At 44.1% G+C, this 23766-nt stretch overlaps 1 protein-coding gene across 1 annotated transcript; it reads left to right on the forward strand.

The window, feature by feature from the left end:
- Positions 1–412: 412 nt before the first annotated feature.
- On the forward strand, positions 413–19482 carry T265_05000 (hypothetical protein; the record flags this gene model as incomplete). Its single annotated transcript, XM_009169890.1, has 5 exons — positions 413–607; positions 3250–3470; positions 6155–6226; positions 16956–17007; positions 18758–19482. 5 exons carry the CDS (start codon positions 413–415, stop codon positions 18902–18904), a joined length of 687 nt encoding a protein of 228 aa, XP_009168154.1.
- Between the last annotated feature and the right edge of the window lie 4284 nt (positions 19483–23766).

Consider the following 23766-nt stretch of genomic DNA (forward strand, 5'->3'; position numbering starts at 1 on the left):
TGCAATTATATTATATATATATATATATATATATATATAACTAGACGAATTTTATGGTTGTACGGCAGTGAAGCATCAGTGCCGACACTGATGTTGCTGTCATTGATGATGGTGATAATGACTGGTGGACATCGGAATCTAGGAAGATGGAGAAGGCCTTTGCTGTGGAAGTAGCCATGTCCTATACCAACTGATACGATCTACTGGCCCTAGGAGAGCAGCGGTCAGTTAAACGATAGGTGAAAAAGGCCACTCATTAATTCACTCCCGAAAACGCCGACTGAAAAATGGGCCGAACACTTTAAAGAACAGTTTAACTGGCCTCCTGCAACCCAGCCTTAGGGCTAATGGAATGGAAACCTTAATTGCCTGTCGGAATAAATAAAGTACGAAATATCCTTACTGAAGCGTGATGGGACCGGATGGTCTGTATCCAGCCCTCTCCAAAGAAGGCGTAGAATCCAAGGTGACAAACAACAAACTAACAAAGCTTATCAATGCTATGTGGTACGAAGAGGTGCCTGCAGAATGGGGCATGTCGACAGTTCTTCGGATCTTCAAAAAGGACATGCGGATGCTGTGCGTAGACCACAGTGGCATAAGCCTGGTAGCTGTAGCATCGAAAGTGCTCTCTGGTCTCATCCTTCGACGGTTGACTGAACGCAAGGAGAGGCAGATCCACGAAAACCAAGCTGGGTTCCGTCCTGCAAGAGGATGCATCAATCACATCTTCGCTCTCCTACAGATTCTGAAACAGTGACGCTGTTTCCTGCAACCAATAATGATTGTGTTTCTTGACTTAAAAGCTGCCTTTCGCCCTGTGAACCCCCAGGACTATGGTAATTTCTGTGGAACAAAGGTGCCCCCATAAATGCTTGGTCCCCCTTAAGGCTCTGTACTCCAACTCCGACGGCCGTGTGAAAGTTTACGGGATGCTCTCGCCTAAGTTCACCACATCAGCTGGTGTCAGGCAGTGTTGTCCTCTTTCACCATTCCTTTTCAACTTCGTCATTGGTGCTCAGCCTCTAATGCCTTTGGGTCGAAGTTCTCCCTGGGCGTCCGCTCACAGATATCGAGTATGCAGACGACATAGCTCTTCTTGGATTTGATGCCGTAAAATGCAAAAAAAAATTAAACAATATAAGTAATTCTGCCTCACGGTTTGGCATGCGCTTCACGCCTTCAAATTGTAAAATGCGACTGGTAGACTGGGTAGGCTCGACCCCTAGCCTGACGCTTGAGGATGAGGCGCTTGAGGTAGTAGACAAGTTTGTCCACCTGGACAGCTGTATCAGTCCGGGTGGTCTAGCGAAAGGTGATATCTCCATCCGGATTGGAAAACCAGAGCAAATTTTATGAATCTGCGTCACCTGCAGCGTATGCGTGACATCAATTTATCTGTCAAGGGTCAAGCTTAGAATACTGCGGTGCGATCCATATTGTTGTACGGGTCAGAAACGCGGCCACTGCGCGCCACGGATGTCAAAGGGCTTTCAGTGTTTGACCATCGATGTCTTCGGAGCATTGCTCGAGTCTGGTGGGAACACCGGATCAGCAATGCTGAAATAACTCGTTCACGATAGATAAACTGATCACACTGCATAGGTTGTGTTGGCTTGGCCATGTGCTCCGTATGCCAGTCGAAGGTTTCTTTTCGCATAACAACGCGAAGGGTAGAAACGAGCCAGGGGATGTCAAACAATGACTTGGCTGTGAAATGTGAAAGCCCTTACTAGAAAACTCAGCTGTGTTGGCCATTACCGTCTCCCTGGATGGGGACCCCGAAACGGGCCACGTCAATGGCTGGAGACCTTGCCATATCGCGCCCTCAATGGCGCGCGTGAATCCAAGCTATTGCCTTCACTGCATAACTTCCTACCCACCCCCTACTTGAAAGTACATTTACAGGCAAGTGCTTACGTACCAATTCATAAGCTCCCGCCTCTAATGCACAGCTACCTATCCCACCTCCCCAAATCATCGATGGACACAACTGTGGCAGTTACAACCACTGCAACAAGTACGCGGTTCCTATAACTGCTATTGATGATGATGCTGCGGAAATGTAAGTGCCTTCAAACCAAGCTTACTTTACAGTAAAACGCTTATTTACAGTGTCTAGGGACAGCACTGTTACATGAACGTTTCGATAAAAATAGTAATGTATGAAACTCCAGAGGGGTCTGCAAAGGTTCTGAAATTTCGGTCAGGTCAAATTAGATGGGACATGTCTTGAGTTGATGAATCAGATTTCAGCTTTTACCATTTCTAAGGGGAGGCACTAAACAGACTGATTTCTGGAGATGGTAAAAACCCTAGGGCTGAAAAATGTCCACATCTGGTTATCGGTTTTTCAAGATGCTCTCAAATGACCCAGCAGAGTGATGTTAAGTGAGGAAAGCAAACGGGTGAGAGAAATTGTGCGTTTAAGAAGTAGCTACATTTAGTCAAGTAGCTAGAAGTCAGAGAATGATCGGTGAGTAATTCTGTAGAATAACTTTTTAATGATGTAGCTTCAAATTTGCACGACTACTACGAGTTACGAGTTCACTACGACTAACAGCCCGCAGATCAATACCTAGTATATTCCCAGTTTCCTCTGTGCTAACTCCTAATTTTTCCTTCGTCTTTGTTCATCAGGACAAGTTTGCGAGCAATTACACTCACCGCCTTCCCGGATACTTCGCCTTCGAGATGTCTTTGATGCTTTTCCAGACGTCATCGTCAACATTGATATCAAGGCGAATGATGATCGGTTAATCAGTGAGGTAAGGGGCAGGTAAAAAATCACCACCTTGAAAGTTGTCATTTGGAATGACAAGTGGAGTGGAATACACACGTTCTCTTACTGCCTTTTTTTCGTCCACCCATGTAAGTTGAAATACTGCAGTTATTCCTACTTCATGTAACGGGAGTGTAGATGGCTTCACATGGAGCTTCGTTGGAATTTGACACAACTACTACACCCATTGAATTTTGCTCGATAACACGTTTCTAGGCTTCATACACTCAGGTATCACCTGCGGTGTAGCTGGAAGAACGTAAAGAGCCGCCGTCGCCTGTCTAGTTTACCGGTAGCACTCTTGTTCACCATTGAGCTCCACCAAGGGTGTGGCTGTCTTGTTTATCGGACAAGTATTAACTACGTTGCTCCGGAACGCCCATGGGCACGCCACTCTAAGAAAACTTGAGGCATGCAGCTATACCAGCGCTGCTCAGTAGCCTTATCTCTTTTTTCCCGTTATATAGGTCTCCAACCTTATCAATGAATATCAGAGACAGAAACGTACAGTTTGGGGCGCGATGGACCGGAAAGTTGCCGCCAAGTGTAGACGTACCAACCCCGAAGTTCTCATGTATCCGCCACTGGCCCATGGACTTGGATACATACTGGCCTATCATATTGGCTTGCTACCCTTTCTTCCAATCCCCTACGATTGCTTCGAATTCCCACTGATGCAGGCAATCAAGTGAGTGGAGCAGTTTTCCATTTTATATAAATTTTCCAGGTCATTGTCCAGTCTGTTATCCAGTCTGTATCCCGTCCATTTTTCCAAAAATTTCTCTGCATAGACTACCTGGGCTCATCCGTCGTCAATATGAGAATGAGGGAAGTTGGAATATGCAACAGTCACACCTTGACAGGCAGTATCGCAAGTGTCCTTAGCCCTAAATAGTACTATGTTACTTAACAGTTCACTCCCTATTGGCACTGCTGTCATTCAGCCATACCTTTTAGAGGAATGTAAAGGCGTCTTATGCGACAATCGCGAGGGTCTGGGATAAAAGGTAAGGTATTCCAGGACAAACGTCGGTATGGCTAGAGCCTGACCATCTTAAAGTGTGAAACGTCTACATTGAAGGCCACTGTTTATGCCAATTCTTTAATTGTTTGAAGTTCATTTTAGCAGGTCACCAAGTTGAGGTTCTCGATACAGGGATGTGAGTGATACGTGGGTTTGACCAGTTTGAATGTTAAGGGAAGAGCTAGGTTCGAAAGCATACTATTCACACAGAGGTAAACGAAATTAAAAAACAGACCTCAATCGTCTACGTTCGTGCTGTTAGCAAGTGCGTAATGCTGTCACCGACCTGTACAGCGCAGCACCAAAGTCCGCACGCCAGATGCCCGCCAGCGGACTGTTGGCTCGATGGTGTGGATTGTGGTCCTACCTTTGGGGATTCTGATTGGCGGCGCGATCACACGGATGTCACGACAGAAAAAGTCGGAGAAGACGCAGCAAACGGATCACGAATGCGGATGGGTAGATGGCTTCAATCGCACATACTGGCCTATTCGTTGTCAGCCCTTGTGGCGTGGTGAATGACAGGTGCGGAAGCCGCAACGGAGCGAAACAGGTGGACATCAATAAATACAGGCGCTCTAGGTAAATGTATTAAGAAATTATCGTGCTGTCAAGTTTGATTCACTACTACCCACTCCTTGTAATGCAACAGGACAGAGGGAAACATTGATCATAAGCACACCAAAAAACCCAGATCAATAGCACACTTAGTACACAGCCGTGAATAGGAAAATGAGGGAAGGTAACCAGGTTGCAACGTAGGGAAGATTGTATTGTGTAAAAAGAACAACACTCAGTTTAAGTGTTCCATTATGTATGATGAACAAACACCTGTAGGTGAGTAACGGTGCATGGCACTCAAAGTTGGTATAATTTAATCCCCGACTGACCATCTTAACCAAGTCGCATCGTACAGCACACACTCAACTCGTTAATTCACTGACTCAGGTTTCAGCAACATCAATGGCCTGAAACATTCCGCGGAGACTAATTGGGAGTTGACACTATATGGATACATAGCTTTCGCGTATGGATATTCGGATAGGTACATCCTCCGGGACGTACTATCCGATTTAAGGAGTTGCAAACCGTCCCTCTTAATGTTTATACTCAACGGATTATCGGTGAACTACTAACTACTAAAGCCACACAAATCCGGATTTTACAATAGATTGACAGACTAGTGAGCTTTATAGGTGACCTTGTGTAGCCGGTGTGATGGATGCGTGGTTGAAGTTGCATTTAAACCGTTAGTTTCGGGTGGGAGGACGCAGGAGTTGCAACATTTAGGCACGGTAAACCCCTCATTCAAGCGCACCATCAATCTGCGTTCGACCTACGGCCCAGAAAAACCACTGCATACTTCATCCTTACGCGATTTAGTGCATCTTATTGTTATCTTATTATCTTCGCATAGATCCCTGTTACTTGTAGACAGCTGCCGCTTCCTAACAAGTCCAATCGTTACAGAGCTTCGAGGTTATTCAGCTGTGACTGATAGATTTCCACGATAGCATCAAAGAACGTGACCGATAGACTCCAGAGAGAGGGTGATCCTCTGTCGAACTTAATTACAGAATCCCCGTTTTTTCAGAAAATTTTGTTTTTGCATCTGTACTTTCGAAGCAACATGTGTACAGCTCATCAGGTTCGTCATCGTGGACTAATTTGTGAACACTCTTGTGAGTCCAAGGTTCTACTCGCTCGGACATCAAGGCTTACAGTGACGAATAGAGGACGTAGACGGTGGTAACGGTGGTAACCGAGCCTCCGAAGTGAGTTGTTGAGGTTATGGAGAAGGTTGACTGATAAAGGACGCGGGAGCAATCATCTAACTTGCGCATTATGCCTCGGGTCATCGCCTGGGCCTGGTGGCGCGGTCAGAAGGAATTTTAGCCCCTGTATCCCCAGTTTTGTTTCGGACTGTCGGATAATTTCTACTGGTTAACCGTAACGACTCTGGCTCTGACGCCCAGCATTCACAACGATCTGGACGTTTCAGTGGCTTGTATAATATGGATCCCTACCTTTCGGATCAATCGATATGCGGGAACTGTGTGCCAGTTTGCGATGCATTCTTAGCTATTCTGTCACATAAAACGGCAAGGTTTTGATTGCGGACGAAGAAAAAGCTGACGTGATATTTACTGGTAAATCTGCCGCTTTGCCGAGGACTTTATTTCCACGTAATGTTGAATAACTCACCTCAGTTGGTTAGGGTAGTAGCTTCCTAGCTTACTACTTTTGAGATTCGACTCTCCGTAGGGATAGAATTTTATCCGGTGCTGATGGTGTTTAGATGATTATCCTACTTACCGTCATCATCCGTTTCTCTTCCTTCTTTCCAGAGATAAACGACCGATGCACTGGCAAGCCAATAATACATGGAAAACCCGAGCTGTCGTTCATCTACTATGCTTGTGAGTTATCCTGACCAGTGTTGTCTTTCAAACTTTGCCGCCATTCTCAGTCTAATCTATTCTTCCATCACACGGTGCTCTGGAGAACTTCACTTCATTCTCTAACTGGTTCAGTTGACTTGGTTTCCACGCGCCACCTAGGTTACCAATAGCCTTTTTTTGCATCCTGACCATAGTCAAAGCTGGTAAAGTTTGATGACTCAATTAAGTGAGTCTAAATGGAATTTGACTTGGTAAAAGTCAGATGGATTCAGATAGCTGGTTTCACACCAGTGGTCAGCCTCATGATTATACGGAACTGCATCAACTCCGGATCCCCAGAGTTACTGGTTACTCACCTTAGTCTGAACGCGTTTTGTTCAGCACTGGGTTTTTAATGGCTCAACGTGGACGCGGGTGAACTGCTATTTGTGGCATTTCAAGGTTATTTATTTACTCATGTATTGTTCACATGAACCGGTATATTCGAATGTCGGCTTACACTTGCCAAGTTTTTTTTTGCAAAGATTGAGAATCACATCACAAGAGCAAAAGCCATTGTTTGCCCTCGCGACCTCGTTTCCACTCGAAGGAACTGCTACCAACTCCCGTTGACGACTGAGTATTTCATTTTGACTTGCTGCGTTAGGAACTCAATGATGATGTCGATTCATGTTGGTCTCCTCTGAACAGGGATCTTCCTTGAGTCCCGATCAAAGATGTCTATTGAGAGCAAGGGTCGGTGGAATCGCTACACTTCTGTGACGAATTCTGATACACTTATTTCTGAAAGAATCACCGTGTTTTAGTTCTGACAAAACCTCCCCGGATCTGGGCCCATTCATCGCTCTCTCACAGTGGCCGGCTAATGAGAGTATTTCTTGAGAATTAAATGCTTACTTTTCGAAAATGCCCTTGGTTTCGAGCGGAAACACTGTAGACTGATTATTGGTCCCGCTCTGCTCCTTAGATCCCATCTATTTGGGATATGCGCTTGGACATCCGTCATGAGGTAGTCATTGATTCTTTGCTGTGTCAACCCCCCTATTGTGATCTATCGTGCTCATACCAGTAGAAGCTAATTTCAATTTTATGGTTTGGGCTCTTTGAGTAACTAGAAGCGGTCCAAATTTAGGTGATTGTAAGCTACACTTACCGGTGGATTAGCTGGAAAGGGCACACTGTCAGCCATTCGATGTTCCCAGCTGGGTTGAATACTAAGTTCAATAGTATCCTTGCTTCTTAATCTACACGTACAAGTGACTAAAATAATTTCCCCAATTCGAACACTTTCGTGCCACCTATTGACCTGCTCCATTGATTCATTTCATAGTTATCTCAGTAAACACTGCAAGTGATGTCCCAGTGTTCCTACCATATAATGGGCTCGAGACAGCTTAATACTTAAGGCACGGATTTACTCACCGGAAAGTCCCTGGTCCGAACCCAACTTCAACGTCTCGACTGCTTCTCTCTCGGCTTAGGCAACTTGACAGTATCTCAGCCTTCGTGCTTCTTCTGGTTGGCATAGCAACTAGGCACCGAAAGAGCGTTGCAGCCAAACAGTCACCATAAAATATTGAGTATTCCACCGCATAATGGAGCATTAAGGTTTATTAAATGTGTTTCCATTAGTTGTATCCGTTTATGTTAATAGACGACACGAGTTCAAGAGGTACCAGTTTATTCCCTCATTCTGTCATGTCTTCAAGGTCGTTATATGCTAGCTGGAAGATCCTGCACCACCGGTCAAGCCGTTTTGTAACTAAAACAAAGGCTTCGTAACTTCAACTTCATAAGAATCATTCGTGACAGAAACTGGTGCAGTAGTTTCTCATTCCTGTTGGACTGTTGTACCAGCTCTTGAGAAAAGTGACTCGATCATCGAACTGTTGGATGAACATGAACATAAAGTTCTGTGGCTCCGTACCAGTTTACTAACAAATCAGAACTACATCAGATTCCTCTCTTATCTAGTGTCCTGTGTTCCCGTTGAAGGTTTCTTCATATCATTGTGTAGTGAATCAGTGGAGCTAATTCGAATCAAGTTAGAAGAGTTGTGACATTCCCGTTACAGGTGAGGAAGGTGATGCAGCATTTGTGCAGTGGAACTCGTAAAATTGCCTCGAAGAGAAGGGAACCAGTTCAGAAATCGCAGACTAGGGATGTTTGTGCAGGAAATGAACACATGTGATTAAAAGTGAAAAAATCTCAGGCACATCCACTGACCCCTTTAAAGAAAGTGGGCATGAAAATGGAGCAGTAAAGTCAGCATACAAAAAGACACTGGATACTTGTTTCACACTATTATAGCCATTGACTTGACGTTTTGGTCATATACGCAATAAAGCATGACAAGAAAGAACATAGAAGCCTGGGCGCTGCGCCCGGCATGTGACAGGACGACACTGTTTAGAATCACAGTACCACGTCTTCATAAAGAACCTTCATTATAGAAGCACCTTAAAAAGACGTGGGTTTGGGAGATTCTTAGTTTTTTTTGCACTTTAAATGCACTCTTCCCTCTTCACGACAGACATACTTCAGAAGGACAAACTAAAGGAACGAATCTTACGATTGATTTTTATGTGATGTAACAAAATCCCCCGGCAACTGAGGAGGATATATTAACTCTGTTTACGATTGATTTTTATGTGATGTGAATCCCTTCCTCTAACAAAATCCCCCGGCAACTGAGGAGGATATATTAACTCTGTAGAATAGCACTCAGGTGAAGACAAAACAGCAACTGCTCGACAGACCAGCAGTTTTAGCTGTGAACTCGGAAGTATTTCCAAACGAAGCCACATCTGCTCCGCCTTTGCTGTGACAGTAGGATGTTCTTACTGATTGCTCCACTACAGAGCTGTTTGCCCTATCCGAAGAGTTCAAGCTTTTGCTTTCTTGACGGAGGAAGACGGAGCATTCGAAAGTAGCGATTTTACCAAATACCCTTCCCCCAATGGTTTCCTCGGTGAGATAGTCATCTGGTTGTATAACGATCGCAAATCTTTGCAGCATAATCGACCCATCAGCGTAGATGAACCGCAGCCGCTGCATAGTTTTCAGGTCCACCAATGTCCTACCTTCAAGTGTGGGGAGCTATATCCGGAAGAGGAAGACATCCCCTGTCGTGTTTGCTGAGTTACTTCTGTAATCACTTATTGAGAGCATGTTACTTCTTTGTAGTTGCGGGTTAAAAGATTAAGAGGCCATTGAATTTAGATGACTGTAATACAGCCTGCTTTTGAATAATTAAGTGTTTGTTCATGGCTTACATTCTCTCTTTGGGAACCAGCCTACCAATCAAAATTTCCACTTAATAGCATAAATGCTTGTGTTGACCGGACATGGACTGCGTCTTAGTACCCACCCTGGGCTTCCGTAACTAGACTGAAAATCGAATTCTGCTTGTAGCAAATCAGTTTTACTGTTGTAAATAGGTACGTTCTAGTGGTTGATGGGATGGCCGAGCTTGGCAACCGGCTTGCAAACGTTTCGTCCCCAGCAAGCCAATTGCCAAGCTTGGAGAACAGATCAACGGTCATCTGATCAACCACCGGCAAATACTCTCGACACATTGATGGTTACGTTAGTCACTAAACAGGACAGTAGAAAGACGTAATACATTGCTCATACACAACATATACTCAATTACCCTTCTGCAATAATGATAGCCACTTCCCGAATGAGAATTTTATAGAATTATGCTGACTACTAGCAGTTCCGTGAACTTTTTCCGCATACCTGATGTGGCTTTTTCTGGGCAGAAAACCGTCTGCAGAGGCGGTTCCTCACGTTTGTAGTGTCCTCTATCTACAGGTCGTGTGGATTAAGTCTACACTCATTCTTCCGGGATTTAAAGGGAATAATGTAGGAGATACCCGCACTTCAGAGCTGGTGCACTTGGATCTAGAATATTTTTGGGGGGGGGGAAGGGAGAGGGCTATGTTTTGTGTTTTTGTGTGCTTTGTTTAGAAATCTAGTTGGCGGTGAACATGTGCTGCATTAGACAAAATTGGGAAGCTACCTGGCTTCAGATCTCACGATTACCCTGTATACACGCACCAAAGAAACCCGCTCGTAAGATAATTCTACATCAGACTTCCATCTAACGCCGCATTGATGACGCTGGACCTCATGTTATGCAACAGTCCTGAAACAGTAGCTGCCCTGTGCACGCCCGGTTTACTGGAAGGCCTCTAATGAGCCTACTCAGTTGTGTAAAGACTATTTGGAGGTCGAGTCTGATTTACGTTTTACTGCCTCAAGTACTCAACTATCTAGAAGGTTATCTCAAGTTTCTCATCAACCCATACCTCTTTCGAAATTTAAAAAAAATTCGTGTCATCATCTTTGTCAATTCTCCTCCCAGATTGATTTTGTAGAACGCCCGAATGCCCTTGTAACCATCCATTTTCCTACTTACCACGCATGAGTAATTTTCATATTCTTGGGGTTATTTGCTTTTGGTGAGCAAAACTCAAGGGGTTGCACAGCGCAAAACAGATTGAGAATTACTGGGGCGAACTAAACCGATTTATTATGTACATATATTCACGGTTAATGCCATCTGGCAAGGCTATGTACCATAATCAGTGTGACTTTTGCGGTTGACTTTCGGTCTGGGTTCCGTTGTCTTTGGTTTGCTCGTCCACTATGGGATTTGCTCAGAGGTCTATTGTATTAATTGCCGTTGTGTGTAGAAGTTACCATGGTTGCACTTGTGTTAGTGAATAACGCGTGGGTACGTTTCCAGAAAAAAAAACAGACGCAGTCTACCATCACTCGTAAACAACCGGATCTAAGGAAACGGGCAAACCAATCAAATCACCCAAACCTGACCACGTTCGTCTGCTTAGCTGGGGGTGATTCGGGTGCGTTCATCGTTCGTTCATGATAGACCGTAGGCTTGCATATCGTATGTCTTGGACTCGATTACCGCCATCGGTGTGCAATGCTGATGAGCTCTAGTCAGAGCGAATTTCTAATCCAGTGGTTCTTCTCATTCGTGTGGACAAGCCAGAAACAGAACTGTTCAAACGAGAATCATATAAGTGCAAATTCTGCAAACCTCTTGACCACTCACAACTACACGGATGTGTGATATTGCACAGTACACCATTTGCAACGCCGGTCGGTAGAGTGTCGTTTTCCATCCATTCTCGTATTATGACAGACTGGGTTGTCCTTCAAGGTTCCTATAGGCTGTCCTCCTGGAGGAGGGCTTTTTGGTCTCTCCTGGGGGGGGGTGAGCTTTTTTCGGGGTAATCCACCTGATCCAGCATCTGTCTGTAAGGTCATGAGTATTTCCACAGAAAATTGTGGAAGGTAAAACTAAAAATTGATTGTATTATGAGGGGAGTTGCTAACTCCCAACAAAGATATCTTTCCGTCAGTGAAGGTATTCTGTGCTGAAAATCTGAGATGCATTGTACAACTGTTTCATTCTTACCGGGATTCATCAACAGTGCACATCTGACGAAACTGAGAGAGTTTCGAATTCGCAACCTTTCTGCCAGTGGTTGAACACTTAACCTACAAAGTACTGCTTCAGTTTTGTGACTGCTTGTTAATGGTCTCATGCGTCCCAAGTGATGGGTTCCCATATGAAACATACGTAATATGGCATGTGTATCGGGCGAGATTTTGACTATTGTCCACTTCATTTCTTCTCTAAGCTACTGCGGGATTGATTTTCAACATAGATTAGGATGAATAATATCTGAATGGGGTTGTTTACTTACCGTTATCTCACACGACTAATTGGAAGAGTACGTTTAAGTGACTCCTACACCTTCTGAACAGACTGCTCCTACCGAATGGGAATCTCCGACAACCGTAAATGTCTCGAATGATCGGAGCTTATAAAAGCCATCCAACTGTGTAGTCCATCATGTGCCTTGGTTCCATAGGACTCGTGTGAAACATGGTGGTTCGAGTGCTGTCAGAAGTAACTGAAACATTGCGGTTCGGCTCGAATCGACCGTGTCACCCTAACAAACGATTTGATACGATGTCCTAGTCATCCGTGTTCTCGACTTCCAACAAAGTGAGCATCAGGGAGGGGCAGTTATTCATGTTAGTAAGTGGTATGTGAACTTGTGAATCTTAGGCGATTTAGATGGATGGAAAAACTTGAGGACATGTTAGGGCGGCATACACTGGAGTGAATTTATCGTGTTACGTTTTTTCGACTTTTTGAAATTCAAAGTTCGTCGTTACCAACGCTTCTCAACAGATCACGTCGGAGGACGTTGATCTTTCATCGTTGGGCTGTCAGATTTCACTTTTAATTTGCGTAGCTACATTGAAAAACACTATAGTGCTGTTATTCACGTGTAAATATTTTAGGGTCGTGCGGGCCAGTTGATAAATCACACTAAGTGTCAGGAAGACCGTGCGTGACTTGAGTTAAAACGAAACGGTAGCATTATTAATCAAAACAATTGTCCCGTAAAAAAGGTCGTATAGCCTCGTGTCTTCAGGCAACGCCAGAAATAGTGGTCCTCTTGCAAGTGTCAAAGAGGCGGTCCAAAGCAGTTCTGTTGAATAATCTCATATTTTAACCATTTTATTGCAAAGTCGTGTTTGATCTGGACGCTGATGCAAGCGACTGACGTGAAACGGTTAAACCTGTTGCAGGAAAACGTGGGCAAGCTACTCAAGGTTGCTGAGAACTCTTCGACAGCCCACAACCGTTTGCGGTCTTCTTCGGGTTCATCAGTTAGGAGACATTTTACTTGCCGAAAAGACTGCATTCTAGTGAACGCTCGTGGCCGCGAATTGGTTCGAACAAGAGGTAAACGGCGTTGCGAGCTACCCGCTGACAGTCTCAATTAATGAATGTCGTGTTCTGCGATCTATCGTATTTTAACCAGTTACACTACAACCTGACTGACTATCTTTCAAATCCCCGGGGACGTTTTATCTCGGATGACCACAGCTACCAGTAGCTAGGCAAGGTGGACCAGAATAGCCCATGTTAACACCAGTGCTTGTATTCTATGAGGTAATTTGGACGTGATCGTCCCTCTGCCCTGAACAACTTACTGACAAAGTGATCCAATGGGCAGTGAGATTAAGAAGACACGGTCACCATGCCATCCAGACTGGGCTACCTAACGTCAACAACTTCGCCTTGTATCATTTCAGTCGCGGTACCAATCCACATTGGACTTTTTGGATTTCTTACACTCCACGTTTTTGTGAGCTCGAACAAAGTGAATTGATTCGGGAGCCTAGTACCAATGTGGCGCGCGGTCACTCTGACAGCACGTATGCGTGCAACTTAAATATGAGGCTTGTCTGGCGAACTGGCATCATCCACCTGCACTGGAGAGCTTTTGAATGTAATTCAATTTTTCCTCACATCAAATTACAAGGACAGGTTTGCCTTAGGTTTGGGTAGGCTCCAATAAAAAAAAACTGAAAAACAAAGGTGTAGCACTGTCCACTTCAGTTGAACTGTTCTTTATTCTGGATTGAGTAAAGATGAACTGCTCAACCCAGAGGCTCTGAGTGGCTCGTCTTGAGTAAACCGCGCTAACAGTGAGCCATCTGCCATGCAGACATCTCCCATTACACCTGGTTATGTTTGAACTACAGGCAAACGAAGGTGGCAAATAGCCGGAGAGATAATTTTTAATTTGATCCTTGTATTGAATAGCTCTTAAATGGGGTAGATTGAAATATTCGGCCCATTGGAATAGCGAACCAAAACTTTGAGCGCAGCATGTGAACAGCATCATTAGCTCTGTGGGGCTGTACAGCTGAATAGTTGATGTGCATTTTTCAAACACATTTTAGCCGCTCGCAACGTGAAAGTATGCTGCAGTTCGAACCACACAGTTGTATGCGGTCATTTTGGGCAGCGGAGGTCTTTTTATAATACTGGAGAGGTCGTTCATTGCTGCTGAAGTATACGCGCTCCTTGAAGGTAAAAAAAGTCATGGGCAGCTTAGGGGACAACGTCCCCCATTACGGTAAAATCCGACAAGATTTAATGAGTACAGATAAGTCATGTGTTCAGCAGTTGGATAAAAAATACAGCACTAGATCTACCTCCGATACCAAGTATTCAGGTCCCCTCACGAATTGCTCCTTTATAATCCCAGGCCAAGCAGCTTATGAATTATTCTCGTCCCCATCCCGTCGCCTTTCGATGGCCTCGAGATTTCCGGATGCCTCTGTGCAAGCAAGACCAGCACCACTCATCCTTCTGAACGTAGGCTAATTAAATGAATTCCAGAAAGCTTTACCGTCGAGCTAGCAACAACGCGTTAGTGGAAACTAGAAATCAAAAGCTATCAGATGGATACCTATAGATCTTCAGTTGTATCATCCAGTGGGCTACAGTGAGCAAAAGTAAACCGATGCCGCCGGATCCGTCCGAATGAACGCTTATATTCGTGATTTATTTGGCCAATTGTTTTCAGAAACCATCGTTTATTCACAATATGAGCCTGATAGCTAAACTGGCCAATGGATGTCTTGTTTACGGAACTGGGCTTTTTTTTAAACGGTGCTGCTCTTTGACGCTACGTCGCCTCGACACTTCCAACTTGGAAACTATCTGTCCTGGAAACAATACACGAGACATTCCTTGAAGCCTCTTGGCAGTTAACAAGTTATTTATGCGCCTACCGGTTTTCCGGGTGCAGTTTTGTCACGGCTGCAATCAAGCGGCTTGCCTATGCATGTGTGTGCAAAATCAAGTACTCCTAGGGACCTGTAAAAATGACACATTTTTAGAAACCTCTCTCGAGGGCACATCGTGACTTGTACTTTTGTGGCATTTCTCTGCAAAGCTCGGGAAGAAATAAACTGTTCTGAGGATAATGACTTTAGGGAGCTGTCCACTGAATTCGCTGAAAATGAAGCTAGCTGTATTCGCAATAGAGAAAACAGTTAAGCATAGATCAAGCAAAATAACTGTGCTTGTGGAAAGAAGGTCTTCGCTGCGGAGTTATTTATTGGAAAACACCAAATGAACAGTTACAGACTATTGGACAAGAAAGCAAAACTCCCTTATGCATCTTGTTTATAAAAACTGTGTATGTCTTCTCGAACGTGCCCTTTAGAGCTTTCCTGGATACTCATTGACTATCACTCAAATGTAAACGAATGCTACGAAGCGACTCCCCAAATTCCACAATAGATCTCACTTTTCAATAGACTTACGAGAAAACAACACTACTCGCATGCTTCATCAGCAGTACCCACCGTTACACTCGTATCTCATGTATACGTATAAACGCCTCACCGCATCAGTTCCATGTTGGTTGGTTGATGCATCCGTACATCGTATTATGGATTTCACTATAGAGTTTACCATGGTATTCTTTTGATGGTATTATTGGCGTCCGGACGAACGGTTGGTTATTGCATACCTAACCTGAACAATTAAAGCCAAGTGTTTTTGATACGTGCGGGGATGCTTTTCGGGCAGGGTGGATAGGCTACCACTAGGAGCAGGTCATCTAACACTACTCCTTCAGGGGACAACACCATATTGTACGTTGGCATATATTTAATTCTAACGATGAATTTTTGAAAACGTTGATGCAATGAAAGTGCCTAACACAACCTGTAATGTGTAGGTCCTTACAGAAAATCAACTTTTTCACACGTGTTTTATGGAACAAAGTTCAAGTACACTTTCTACATGTTGGAATTCAGTCTTCAGATGGATCTAATCTATGTGTTTCTATTCACAGTGCAGTGACAAACCCACTGATAGCGGAGAAAAAGTCCTTTTGCTTGATTTTTCTAAACACAAAGCGCGCATCTGGCACAAACGTTTTTGACTTGTTACTCTTTTTGGGCCTTTAATATCCCACCCATTCAACTACTGAAGGAGATTTTTACCTCATCTATTTGTGCAACACAGCTGACTACGGTTACCAGAGTTAGTAAACGAGTGAGACATCAAATGCATCAACCGAATACTAAGAACAGAAGTGTGGGAACATCGCTATCCTCCATTAGGAGTTCAACGAAAGTTTGTTTGAAACATTACGCCCTGCCTCCGTGGAGTTCTCTTGGGGAAGGTACTCCGACTGTTCCATCCACCGGTTGAGCCTTGGGACACATCAACGTTATCATAACCAGTCTAGCTTTGAACCCACCTACATTTATCCACTTTTCACTAAAGACCAACATTCCATCCTTGAGATGCCGATAGCAATGCACTACCCACGATATTTTCGCTATTACACCCAAAAAAAACTAACAAGAAGCTTGGCTTTATGTACCAATTGAAAATGTCACTTTGAGCGCAACCTGCGGAATGTGCATCTGTGTCGTTTCCTGATCAATATCATGCGAACCGGATACGTCTATTTTGAAGTCACTAGCCTTGTGTAGTGACCGCTATGATACCGCTCAATTTGTGACTACATTCACACATACGCAGTTGTTGCTGGTGCCATTTTAATGCATCTATGGGCGATAAACTGGTTGCTGTATATTGCGCACCGTTGTTTGGGAGGGGAGAGTCTCATGCTTGAGTCTCGAGAGTTCGTTGTCTCGGTAGCGTGGTTTCCTGGTTCAACTGTTTCTGGGGTATGTTTTCCTGGCATCATGAATCATGAGAAGGTTATGTTGCGGTTGTATCGGTATTTAATGTCCACGATGTACTGACACGGGGCGACATGCCCAATCGCAGTGTAATTTTAATGTCACAGTGGTACGTTCCTTGTTACGATCTCCAACCCTCTGACAACTCTTTTATTCATTTCTGTTTCAGTCTGATGTCCTTCCCTGGGATGTACGAGCACATAAAGCGCCGTGGCATACCGGTAAGCATCTCCGGAACTTACAGTTAACAGCCCGTTGGCTGTCCTTTGTGCGGAACTATCCAGGCCCTGCTAGTGAAGGTGTCATATGGCCCACATGAGGTTGACTTACAGTTGTCGTCTGTCTTTCGTGCTCTATGAAGTTGACGTTTGACTACTGAGCGCTGCATTTCGGGAAGATTTAGGTTCTTACAGCAAAGAGTGATCCTTAGGAGTTCTACACCAAACTCGATTCGGATCTTGTTAATCAGAATGAGCGCCATGTGGTGTATAACATGGAAGGGTCAAAACAGCTCAATGAAATCGGTTATAGTCCGACGTTTCGGTTTCCGTGAACTACCAGTCTCAAGGATTTCTACAATCAATCACCTGTAGAAACGTCACACTATAACACCTTATTCCACTGCTTTACGTTTTGACTTTGAGTGTCCCCTAGAATGAACCTATTTCCAATTTCATCGAGAAGTCTGTGGATGATGTTCGGTTCCCAGGCTATCAACCTCTGGTCTATTTTGCATCTATCGGGATTGTTGAATGGGCATCGAATGAACAGTCAAATGATTCAATGACCAGCAGTTAATGTGCTGTCGTCAAAGCCCACTTGCTTGTCGTACTTGTTGAACGGTAGAAGGCAGGGCTGGTCAGTTCCAACTCACTTGCATTTGGGAACAAGAGGAAAACACTGGCTATTTGAAGTCAGCCTAGAAATCTTTGCTGAGTTTCTCCCCATTAATTTGGTTGTTGATCAATCTTGGATACGTAATTGATTCTACTGACCTCTTGAGGTTCATTCCTGGTCATTTGCAACTTGGAGCGTTAGGGCTTCTCCAACTAAGCTGGAACATTCGCTTTCATCCAGTGCAGTTAGACAGCTGTCTGCGTACTCGGCAGAATGGTCTTTTTACGTTGCGCTTCCTAAATACATCGGGTCGGTTTTCGACAGTGATACGAGCTTATTTTCTCATGCGATTTCTAGTGATATCAGACTGCCGACATTACAGTCACTTCCGTTGTAAATGTCCGTATCTAAATTTCTTTTATTCTGGACGGTTTTCTTTTACTGTTAGACTATTAAGGTTGATGCAGTAGACAACCATTTCTTCTGAATACTACAGGTCTGTCGCGCTTCACTCTCATTTACAATGAGCAAGATATCTGGTTTGGCACAGTAAAAACTGGAGCCCACTAATAAATCCTTCTCAGATTAGGTCAACGTAGGTGTAATTGGAACCACCCTGTCGAGTCTCTCCCTGTTCTCGAGAAAAGTTTACGAAATATCCTTGTCCTATTGTCCAAACATGGTGCAGTAGATTTAGATACCCGGACTCTCGAGCGAAAATATCAGTCCGTTATCGCCACTTCGGAACCTGACTTAATTATTCCTTGAAAACCGAGTAGACAGCTTTTCGTTGTATTGAACAGAAATAAACGTTGCAGTCAAACTAAAGAAACCGTTGTGTCTTTGAAATTTTCGAACATATATCTTGTTATTACTCCATTTATTAACTAGTAAATTTGATCCGCCACCCGAGCTCGCCCCGAGAAGTGAAGTTAACCTATTCTGGGAAGTACTCTAAAGTCATTTCATCCCTTTTTGGGTAGTACCAATAGTGGGAATCTCACGATGTCAGCGATTTGCCGTTCGGAAGTAGAGAATTGGTGGTTAAAAGCACCCGGAATATTGTATTCCGGGTACCATTCAGTCCTCACCTCAGTACCACCTCCAAGTAACTTAATTTCCATCCCTACCCAGGTTTTCATGTGGGTAGGAAACACCTACTCCGAATTCCGCACCGCATTTGAACTTGGTGCCACTGGCGTGATGACAGACTACCCCAGTCGTTTACGCGCTTTCCTCGACGGAGATACAAAAATGGCCGACCGTACAACCTCTTCGTGAGCGGGGCTCAGGATTCATTGTTTGCCGCTGGCACTACTCACTTATCCTTGTCCGAAGATTATTTTTCACTTGCGTTCAGGCTGCCTTAGCCGAAGCTCAGCTCACTCTCAGCTTAACTTCTCCTATTTTTTCCATATGTGTTACATCAATTGTTTATCATTTCACTTTTATCACCATGCTCGAGAATCCCCTCTATCTGCACCCTTTTCTCACCCTTTGTTATCAATTCATCGAGGTCTGGTTCCCGACACTGTCCTGTAGCATTTACACCGATAGCCCCGTGTTTCTCTCTTTTGTGCTCGTGATTTTGTGAAGTTTCCTTACCTGACTACCTGATTTCATCGATGTTGACTTGCCTGACAGTGGGAGTGTGAATCCGTGTCAGTGGGTATGGAAGGATTCTTTGTGACAGCGTGAAGGTTACTCTTCTCAATACATTGTCGCACTTGGGAAATGATGGCATACTTTACGAGTCGTGTCAAATTATGCACCTAGTGGGATTACCTTTGTTAATTTATGGTATTTCTACTGTCTTGCTTTCTCTCTGTGTGTGGTATACGCGTCAGTACTCAAGGTGTCATCTATAAGCCCAATGTGAGTACGATTTTTGTGAATATTCAGGACACCGTTGGGTCCATTCTAGCTGGCTCTCTTCTGATCGTTTCCCAGGTTGTCTTCATTATTCCGATGACTAACAACGCTCATAAAACGAAAGAAGTGGTTAAGATACGGTCCACTTCTGCATCCTAGTGTGCAATATCTTACCCGGAAGTGGTGACAGCGTGTAGATGCGTCAGTGCAATCTGGGATGCAAAAATCAGTTTTTTTTCTCGACTGTTATATTTCGAACGTCTGTGTCTTTCCGGATTCGAGTGTCAAACGTTCTTAACTAACCGGTATTTTCTAAAAACGGGAGTAAGTAGACCGTGGTCGTTGGCTTGTTCGCTGAGCTGGGCAATTTGATTGCAAATGTTTCATCACCAATCAAGGTGACATCATCAGTGCGTTATTGTGGAGCGTAGGAGTGCGTGCAGTAGGAGTAGTGGTGCGTAGTAGGCTACGCACTACTACGCTCCACAATAACGCACTGATGATGTCACCTTGATTGGTGATGAAACATTTGCAATCAAATTGCCCAGCTCAGCGAACAAGCCAACGACCACCATCTACGCTACCTGAGCTACCAACGTTTTCCTCTATAGTAAGTAGACCGCCCACATTTCAGTAGAAAGTTCATGGTCAACAGCGTTCGTCTTGCCATCAGCAACAACTTCGTAACAAAACTATGCGGTGGAAATATCGCAATTTTTGTTCACATGTTCACGTGATAGCTTTTCGGACTATAGACAGCGTCTCCTACACGTAAATGAACTCTCTGAAGTAAAGATGCCCAAACACAACAGTCCTGTACCGTTGTGTTTGTTCCAACACTTAGTGGTTTCCCCCGCCTTGGTTCCAAACTACCCTTAGAATCGTTGACCCTACACAGCTCTCGCTCTAAGTCAGTTGGTGATTCCACTTTCTTATGATTTTTGCAAGCGACGTCGCTAGGTCTCTCAAACCCAGCGTAGCTGAGTTCCACACGGCATCCCTTATGCTCCGAAATACCTGGGCTACATCATGTGATGTGCTGACCACTGGTGTGGGATGGCTGTTGACGCCACATGTTACCATGACTTCGTACCCATATTCTGGTGAGTTTCATATCAACGGGTTGAGTCCCCTAATGTAAGCCAACTGTTCAGCTAAGTTGTTCCTTTATTTACCACGGGTCTCACTAATTCCGTGCAATTTACCAGCCATTTCCGCATATTTCTAAATCGATTTACATAGGTTTAATTATTATGGGGTTTGGCGAATAAATTATTAACTGCTAACAATAGTGAACACTAAGCGGGTGTTACTGTGGATCACACAGTTTTGTACTGATTTTCTAGGGCTTACTCGAGGCTAGTGACAAACTGTCGGTCTGTTCTTTAGCGCGTTTAATGTGCTTCAGAGTAAACTTCATTCGTTTTTCTAGGGTTAGAAGATGATAAAGAGCCTCCAGCAACCGCTGCTAGGAAACAAGAATCGGCAAATAACTGCCCAAATGCAGTTCAACTCATTCCGACCAATCAGCAGTGTTTCACATCGATCACTAGGAGCAGATCCAAAATAATTCGTTCGAAACTGTGACGTTTTGGATATCGAGACTTACAAGTGTCAGTATTTCGTTTTGGGGTTAATTTTCAGAATCGTCAAACTTCCCAAGTTTGAGGAAAAAACCTTGTTATTGTTGTTTCCGACCTGGTTCCACATGCGGAAACCATGCGGCGACGTATTTTTTGTTACGGGAAAATACTTATAAACATTTCATTGTTTACAGCGGGCACGTGGTCGTTAATTCCAAGGCACAGATGCTTATACAAATTTTTGCGTGTATGCTTATAGCCAATCAGTTCCCCGAATTACTCAACACCCACAGAACAGATGATAGTTATTGAAACAGTCGTCAGTTCTGATGTGATGATCACAACGACTATGGTTTACAATGTCGCATTAGGTCAATATGAACCGGAGCTAGGGCTGTGGCGCGTAATAGTTTTTCTGTTGCCTAATGTTTACCCTATAAGTGACACTGTCGCTGTAATTCGGGTAAACAGACTTGCTGTTCTGCGTTGGTAAACTGCGTTCACTGTTCAACGTACCTAGACTGTCAACAGCAACAACAACAGCAATCAAATGATGCCGTGATAGTTGTTTGCATGAAACTCCGAGTTACCGCGACCACCACATCAGTAACAAAGTCACTAGCCAAAATTTTGGCGCGCACTTGTTTTTCCGGAGATGATATGAATAGGAAGTAATCTGACTTGTGTACTTAAACATGGGTATTCAGCAATGGAGACCACAGAAAGTACATTATTTAGTCAGTACCAAATGAAACAATGTTAACAAGTAATTGGCGTCTCATCATGTTACAAGACGCTCGTGTGTGTACGTGCCATGAAAAGACTCAGGAAGATCAGCACCTAGTTCATTCAGACTGACACCCTCTTCCTCTACTGAAATACACTGAGTAGTTTACAAATGGCCCATGTCTGTATCAGCCTTCGAAGCTTTGCCACAAAACGTGGGATAATTTCGGTTTCCACGAATTCGTTAGTTTGTTTTATGAGGGTTTGTCTAAGTTTTATGAATATCGATTTACATAGTTGATTTAGGAGTAATCAAACTGCAGTATGGGAACATTCATACCTTGCTGCACCACAAACCGTAGTGGTTACGTCCGCTGTACGAAACTTGATTGAGGTCCCAACAAAAATCTAACGCAATATATCAGCTTGATTGTCAGAGTTATTGTATATTAACGAAATGATTGATCAGCGATTGTTTTTGAAGGTGAGGGGTTTCGTGGAAAAAATCCGAACGCTGGCTTTCTTTTAGAAAAATCATCCGGGGTATTCAAAAAATGGCATGAAAGTTATTTAACAAACTCCCGGGAGCTAACCACTACCAAGTGCACTTGCAATTGAAATGCGTGTCAGATAAATGCCCAACGGACCTAATCAAAATTTTCAAGTTTAGGGCCCACTTAGAGTTTCTTGGAAGTATCAACAAATAATCTTCCTGTGTGGAAATGAGCTTCCGGCACTCCGTAGCTTTCGGAAAATCTTTGGTGTTGCGTCCAAGGCGCGGTGCATCCCACATTGTAAAATCGTACCATGTCAAAAAGGTTCGCCACTGCAGAGCTAATCAGAAGGTGTCAGTCACAATCAAATAGATAAAAACATGCAAGAATTTTGTTGCAGGTATGGTATGGTGTCGGGGGAGAGCTTTCTATGTGTGGTTCCGCCGAAGCAACTGAGTTCCATGACCATCACACCGCCTGCATTACTCCAGTAACCACTGAAGAGAGATTCGTGGAAACTGACGACTTCGGAAACCGGAGACTTCCAGAGGATGAATATTTCCTATCAATTATTGAAATAATTTAAAGTTCACATGTACCGGTATGTGGCGCATAAGGCGATGTTCAACACCTTAACGATTAAGCCTACGGAATACACGAATGATTCACTCCCTCTTATCGCCAAATTTGGATTTTATTTTTGAAAACTGAGGGTAGACGTTGTACCATTTCAGTTCTTTTGGCGGGACCCGTCGACCACTGTCTGCACTGAAAGGCGGTGACCTAGATATACGGGAATTACCATTCCCCGGGCTCTCCCTACGTGTTCCTCAGCCGAGAATTTGATGTAATTAGCTGCCAACCAGCTAAACGTTGCCCATTAAAATAACTTCAAATAAACCCTGGATCTACTCCACACTGATGCTTTCGACATCCATAATCTATGTAAAATTTGGCAATAAGCACCCCATCCTCACAATTTGTTTCCCCCCTCGATATATGTGTGTTACACTTCCGAAAACGGCACAAAGGACCCCAGTTAGACCGAACAGATGGAAATCAACTTCTAATTCTCGCATTTTATCCCTCGGTTATCCTGGTGCAGTGGCTCGTTGGACCAAAATCATGCGGTTCGTGTTTGGCCTGGGGGATAACTGCGACTTACTGGGTCGGTTAGGCTGGTTCAGCCGAGATCACTGGTGATTGCTGAATCCACATACGCTGGAACAAACGATGGCTATAAGGCAAAGAAAGTTAACTTCGGCGGTGTGTTTTACGGTTTCTCAGCCAGAAACAAGTGCAGATACTGTGATTTTGGCGGTTGAAATGAGTACCCAGTTCGACTGACTCATTCCCGTCTTGGAAGCCGACTTGACATTCCTTCTCAAAGCGAAGATAGTGCAGGACAACACTTTCAGTTTGGTGCTGATCATTTTCCCTAGCCAGCACAAGCGCTCAATCCTTGCTA

Source organism: Opisthorchis viverrini (genome assembly GCF_000715545.1).
Source record: "Opisthorchis viverrini unplaced genomic scaffold opera_v5_88, whole genome shotgun sequence".
NCBI classification, from domain to species: Eukaryota; Metazoa; Platyhelminthes; class Trematoda; order Opisthorchiida; family Opisthorchiidae; genus Opisthorchis; species Opisthorchis viverrini.